The sequence below is a fragment of the Protopterus annectens genome, chromosome 12.part0 (assembly GCF_019279795.1).
Source record: "Protopterus annectens isolate FY-2018-M chromosome 12.part0, PAN1.0, whole genome shotgun sequence".
In the NCBI taxonomy this organism is placed as follows: Eukaryota; Metazoa; Chordata; order Ceratodontiformes; family Protopteridae; genus Protopterus; species Protopterus annectens.
The window spans coordinates 224885046-224892312 of NC_056746.1; the positions used below are offsets into that span (position 1 = coordinate 224885046).

Genomic DNA, 7267 nt, shown 5'->3' on the forward strand with positions numbered 1-7267 from the left:
TTGGCAAAGTGATGGAAACAGATGAAAGGAATCATAACAGTTTTGGCACAATAAACTAATTTTTTAAAGCTTTTATGGCCTTTAATTTTTGCATTGCAGTAACTCCTTGCGTGTGTTTTGCTTTTTAGACAAACTGGAAACTACTCTTCTATTGAGATGACTGATCCGAGAGAGGCTGCAGAGGAGTTTTGAAACCATTGAATTCCTCATGAAGTTTGCCTTGCACTACCTTGTGATACTACCACTGTCCTATTTTATGCTGTAGCCTCCTTGTAGCATTTTGAGTGTTTAAGGAGAAAACATTTCCCAGAGGCATGACACCTTATTCAGCGAGTGAAAAATGCAACTGTCTGACTTAAGTTTAGTTTTTATGTGCACATTTCCACTATGCAGTTTCATTTTGGAATTCCTGTTAACGGTTATGTATGGAATTGCTGTGCCTTGCAGTTATGCCTTAAGAGAATTATAGTTTATTTTAATAATACAAAGTGAGAGTTTACTTTAAATACTTTTGATGAAGGTTTGAAGGTAAAGGTTTTGGAGAGATTAGGTATTGGTTAGACAGAACTTAAAAAATATGAATCTGTATTATTTACTTGTTAATGGATTAATGCAAAGAGTTTTGCCGAATAGTACTTTCCATGCTTGACAGCTTTAAGGCAGTTAAGACAACTGCTGCCAAAAACAGAAATACAAGACTTTTATTGGAAATATGCAGTTCCTAATAGAGGACAGAATGAAGGAGGGTTGTTAAACTGTACACAATGAAAAAGGATTGCAAAGACGACTTGTATTGCTTTTATCATCTCATTTTGAATGTAAATTACAGGAGTAATATGTTACAGTCCTGCATGCTGACAAGGTATTTGCGTAGATGAGAATCACTCAAAAATCAGTTTGGAAGGCATTCTGTTTGTTGCAGTGAATCTAGTGTTCTTTTCTGATGTTGGTCCCTAGCTGCCATGGCTCCACCCATTTTTATAGAAATATTCAGTAAATTGAGTTACTAATCCAAGAAGGAAAATCCGTGATTTGTACTTGATTAGTAACGTCAGGAAATTGAAGAAAACAGCATAATGGTAGGTCCCAAGTTAACTGCATTCTTTAATCATTCGATAGTTTTGAATCATTGTGATGTACCGTTATTATCCAGGTTCTAGCTTTTATCCTGAAATAACAAGTTGGGACTCTGAGCTTAGCTGCTGCTGTAAATGGAAGCCTGATTCCACTCCCCCCAGCACACGCACACACAGACTATTTTAGCCATTGAAAAGCCTAGCACGAATGTGTGTAATTGCTGTGAGGTATACATATACTTCAGGAAACTAAAAGATCCTTTTTATTTTGAAAAATATTCAACAACAAAACATTGTGAGAACTGCATTGGATGTAACTTTCTATTTAAAAATTAACCAAGCAGAGAAATTCATACTGATTTTTAACCAGAAAAAATGTATAGTGATGTCAGCAGTTTACATATGAACATTTTAACACTGCCTATAGATTTTAACAATGTAGATAGTTTTAATTCCTAGTTGAGCCATATTAGGTCACTTTAGAGCCACAGGCTTCAGACCTCTAAACCATTTGTAAAATGTGTGAGATGGTGAAAGGTAAGAAACTAGCATAAAGGAAGTCAGCCTTCATGATGCAACTTGGGCTAATTTTTGGCATTCTTCTGGCATGTTGTAAAACCTGTCTTAAAATCAGCATCCAAAAAGTATCTCTCTGTTATTGGGAAGTGATATAATCTAGCAACCTTGAGTTGCAAATATTCTGCCAAGACCACTCACCAATTCCAGCAGAAACATAATGTGGATATTTATTGTGCAACAGTAATGGCTGAGGTTTGTAATCAGAAAAGCTTGCTTTGAAGCTGGAACATTTCTAAATGCTTCCTGTTTAGCTTGCATATCATTGCACTATTACTGCAATAAATGGAATCCAGTCACTCTGCATAACACATTACGTCTGCTGACAACCCCCTTGTTTGGGACCTAGTAAGAAAAGGTTATGCATACTAGCCAGTTGTAGCTTTGTTTCTTTGTAATCTGTCACAAAATAAGCAGATAGTGTCTGTAATGGTCTTATTCAGTGATGCATATTAAATTTGTTTTTCCTTGGTTTTATGCTGAGGTTTATGCTGCGTCATAGTAGCAGCTTTCTTCAGCTAGATAAATAGCCTCCGTTGTATGAGTTTTTTGGGGGCAGGGGCTTGTTGTCTTGTTCATATACTGCATTTGTTCCCCTTGTTCATATAGTGTATTGAGTATATGAAGTGGAACACTTGTCAGATGCAGGAGGGGGCATTGACTGCCTGGATTTGTGTGGGAAATATCAGTTTCCTGTATCACAACGCACTGCAGTTTCCCCATTTGTTCCCTGCATCCCATTTGCCTTCATGTGAATTCCAGATAATGGGAAGTCCTAGCTCTGCACACAGTAGCAAGTGTCTATTAATGACCTGTACTTCATTTTAATTGAGTTATTGCCTTTGTTCATGTTTGCTGAATACACATATGCAGAAGGACATTCAGAAGATACCACTATACTGTTCCTGTCATGCTGGCACTTTGGTAAAAACCTAGGTCGACATTTATTTCATGCTACCTACCTCTTACTGCTAAAGAGCTCAACAATATATATACTGTTCATGACTTATTTTTTCTTTTGAATACATTTTAATAAACTGATTTATTTTCATTGTTGTGTGTCTCACTGAGTTGCTGTAGTGCTTTATTAAGGCTGTGGTGAGAGGGGCAGTGTGAAAAGTTCTTCCTTATGCAGGCAGATATGTTTGTAATTTTGCAGGAAGTAATGAGAACGCATCTAACTGGAAATGAAATGCGCTGGTCAGGGGTTATGGAATCTGTGATGTTACCTTGGGGGTCACCAGAGTTGTGATGCTCCCAACGGTTACAAGAACTGTGGAATTTCAAGATGACTGTACACTGTAATTTCAGCTCTCCCAGTGTGAAAACAGAAACTGAGAAAAATGAGTGCCATTGAAACTGTTTTTGGGTAAAATTCAGTTAATATCTAGTAAGTGTACTGCCTAGATGCCAACATAGAAGAAATTAGGAGAACTGGAAAGAAAATCATCCAGAAAAGGTAAAGAGGGAACACTGTCTGGGAAAGATTCCACATCTGTTCAGCAAAAAGCAGTTGAAGCTTTAGCTTTGATTAAAAGACAGCTTCCAGTAATTTAGAGGGAAAAAATCAGATGTACTCAGAGGTTGTTGAAATTGAAAAATGGAAGATATATCTCAAATAAATGGGCAGAAAAAAAAGGTTCAACTAGCTATTCAGATGAACTGATAAAACTGCAAAAATCAGAGGCTGAAGTGAAGAAAAAGCCGTCAGAGTATGAGGCTTCAAAGAAGAGGCATTACAAAAACAAGAGAAGACGGAGCATGCAGAGAAAACGTGAGATTGTCTGCTATATCAGAAAATCTGAAAAGAACAGTTAGTTTTATGAAAGTACAAATAAGCAACTGGGACTGGTGTTCCACAGCAGGATTTATTAATTGAAATGACACATCGTGTATGCTCCACATCTGGCCATGGGAAAGCAGCCCAAGAATTATATTAGTAAAGATGCAATCATACCAGCAGAAAGATTTGATCCTGGCAAAACTGTACAGAAGTGGAAAGTATTAAAAACTGGGGACAACAGAGATTATGGAAAGAGTTATTCACTATACACCAGGCAGCGCAGAAGCAAGTTTATCCCAGCAGTCAGGGAATGTTGAGAGGCAGGTGTAACATTCAAGCTTCTGCATCCATGCATCCCAAGTATTTCTGAGGATCAAAGACTTTTTTGTAGTGAAGTACATGCTGTTTATCCAACAAAAAGTGAGCCGGCAGGCAGAAGGGGATTCTGCTTCTCATTTTTCTAACAGTAAAGTTCATAAAGAGACATCACCAGTAAAACATTTTCCAGTGTTCCAAAGGAAGATGCTCGAGAGATAGAAAAACGCAGCAACTGTCTAGAAGAATTGGCAGTACCTTGGACTTGAACCAGAGTCTAGTATTGGGAGATGGAGGTGATCAGGAAGATGATTAACATTGAAATGAGTGAGTAAATATGAGATTATAAAGTATGTCACATTTGTGAAATATGGCTTTGCAAGAAAAAGTGGCTCAGAAAAGGCTGGGCTTTTGTTGACTTTGTTAAACATGGGTGGACTGTAAAGTATATACACTCTGCATTATGTCCTTAACATTTAGAAAGATATTAGAGAGAAATAAGAAAAATCATTTTGTATAAAATGTGTCAGGATTGATTTATTGACATTTGTTAACTGCTTAAGTCCAGCTCAGCCAGCAGCCCATTGGCGACCCAAGGAGAAAAGCTCCAGAAATAATACAAGTAATAATGATATTTACAAAATACTAATGTAGGATCACAGAAATATAGTACAAGTCAAAATGTGTGCACAGCAGTACAATACATAGTTAAAATAACAGTTAAGTACAGTTTCCAAAATTTGAGAACCATATACAGCATAGGCCAAATAATTAAAAGGTTTAGAGAATATTACACAAAGGAGTACAGTATGAATACAGTTTGCTAGAGCAAGTACAAGGTGGAGAAAGCTGATGGAGAAAAGCAGATAAGATGTGGAGAGAAGAGACTAGTTCAAGTGGAGGCTTGACAAGGGCATGACCAAGTCTTCAGGAGAAAAAGTTTGTTCTTAAACAAGCATTTATGCTGAATGCTTGGAGTTCCAAGCATGGGTTAGAGTATTTGTAAATGGTCTTACCAATGTTTTTGTTGGGTTTGTATAACTGAAGGAGGTGTTTGCTGGCAGTACAGAGGTGATGGGGGGGGGTTACATAAGAAGACTAAATTGGTAATGAAGGAACATAGTGAGGGTTCATATAGGATAGTGTTTGCAATATGCATCTGGGGTATAAGCTGTTTGGAGAATTCTGGCTTTTGGAGTGACGTAAGGGCAAGACAGTGGTGAGATTTGTAAGGAAGGTTGGTGGCAATTTTGACGATTTTTGTTGCAGTTTGGCTCTAGTTTAGAGATGAGAGATGTTTGAACATGAATAAGGGCAAGGGCAGTATAAAGAATGCAGGGTAGGAGTAGGCTGGAGTGAGGGAGGGCTTGGAAGAGGGTGACAAATTTTTGATTACAAAAGAGAAGTTCAAGTTTCTGGTGGGTCTTTTTATATTTTGTTGAATATGAATATCAAATTTTAATTCACAGTCAATAATCCAAGTAGTTTAGTATGGGGTTCAGGTTTAATAGTGTTGAGAGAGGATATAGAGAAAGAGGCTTTGTGCTGAGCAATTGTTTTAGGGAGGAAGAGAAGGAATTAATTTATTTTTTTGGGGGGGGGGTTTAATATGAGTTGGTTATCAGAGAGCCAGGTTTCGATAGAGGAAAAGGTTTGTTGAGTGAGAGCTAGTAGATCAGAGATGTTGTGGGCCAAGGTAATGAGGATGGAGTCGTCATCATACTGTAGACGTGTAGAGAGGTTAGTAGCAGAGTGAAATTTATTAGTGAATATATTAAACAGGAGGGGGCTCAAAATTGATTCTTGGGGAACTCCAGTAATAGGGAGGAATGGAGAGAGGACAGTTTGCCAGCGGACTGATTGGTGCCTGCCATAGCAATAGCTAGAGAACCAGTTGATGGAAGTAGAGAGATGTAGGTCTGAGAGCTTAGTTAGAAGTTTAGAATGAGAGAGAGTATCAAAGGCCTTTGAAAGATCAAGGAAAAGACTGGAGGCAAGGCTATTGTCACGGGCTTCAACTATTTGGGTAAATTACAGTAATGCAGTAGAAGTGCTATGGTAGGGCCTAAAGCTGTGTTGGGTAAGAGTGAGGTTATTATCGAGAAGGTGTTTTGAATAGCTGAACATATATGCACTTTTTCCAAGATTTTGGATAGGGGGACAGGATAGCAATTCGTCTAAAGTTAGAGGGATCTGTAGAGCTGCCACTTTTGGGAAGATGGATAGTATAGAAAGATTGCCAAATGTCAGGGACCCAGGGCTTCAGAGATGGAGCAGTTAATGAGAATTGAGACAGGATATGAGCTGGATTGTGCAACTATTTGTAAGAAATGAGGGGGTAGATGGTATGGTGAGGGAGAGAAGGATTTAAGTTTAAGGAGAGATTTAATTGTAGTAATTATGACTGGTTGGAAAGAAGCAGCCTTGGGGAGAGTTTTGTTATGGGGTAGTGGAGGTGTTGAGTGAGATGCACTGTTTTGTGTATTAAGTGTGAGGTTTTGAATAGTTTCAATGAAATAGTTGAGGGAGGCAGTTTCAGAAGTAGTGTGGTTTGTAAAGAGGTTGGGAGTAGTGGGGTTATCCGGGTGGAGTAGGTTGTTGTTGGTCCAGAAATTTTGTGGAATTTTGTGTGGGCTACATTGGTTAGAGGGGAAAAAAAGCTCTCTTGTCTTTAATTTTTTTAGCCAGGTTTCTGTGCTCTTTATATGTCTACAGTAAGAGAGGGGACTTGTTTTAACGGGCTTTCCAGGAAGAATTGTTTTGAAAGTGAATAAAGATGATAGCCCTCCCAACAGCCTTAGTACTTCAATGCATTTAATGGAACAGTGAGTAATTTAGTTTTTTTAAAGATAGCCAGTGCACTTTTTCTTAGAACTAAAAAATTATTTTTTTCTGAAAGCATGCAATCTTTCATATATGGGAGGGAAATATAAGAAAAGAGCAGACAGCAGTTGGTAAAAGTGAGTAACGCAAACTCTAACATGCAGTTAAGCATCATCATCAACTTTTGGCTTATCCCCATTAGGGTTCGCCACAGCGGAACAATGATCTGCAGAACGGTTGGCAGCGGAGTTTTACAATGCTGAGTTGCCAGCCTGGTGCCCAACCTTTCACAGAAGGCATGCATGCACACCTAGGCCCAATTGAGTGTGTCCAATCCACCTACAGCATGTCTTTGGGATGTGGGAGGAAACCGGAGTGCCCAGAGGAAACCCATGCGACCACAGGGAGGACATGCAGACTCTGCACAGAAGGCACCCCAGCCGAGAATCGAACCAGAGAACCTTTTGCTGTGAGGTGGCAAATCTAACTGCTACACCACCGCGGCCGCCCTAACATGCGGTTAAGCATGGGTAACATTCATTTTATATTAGGTTATGCATGTGGGGGCAGGTGTCAGTTTGGAGAAGTTGTCCCAATCTTGAGGGTTAAACTTCATTTGTTAAAAATGTACATATGTTTGTGCTAAGTTAATAGGGGATGGGGTGTCTTGAAAATTAGATTTTTAAGGAGTTTT

The 7267-nt window shown here is 38.8% G+C and overlaps 1 protein-coding gene across 1 annotated transcript in view; it reads left to right on the forward strand.

Annotated features, from left to right (window-relative positions):
• LOC122816471 overlaps positions 1–2703 on the forward strand; it is a gene marked incomplete in the record, with an annotated part of 540921 nt that extends 538218 nt beyond the window's left edge. The window contains 1 exon segment of the mRNA XM_044089292.1: positions 129–2703. Within this exon segment, the coding sequence (XP_043945227.1) occupies positions 129–192 (64 nt within the window).
• Positions 2704–7267: the final 4564 nt, after the last annotated feature.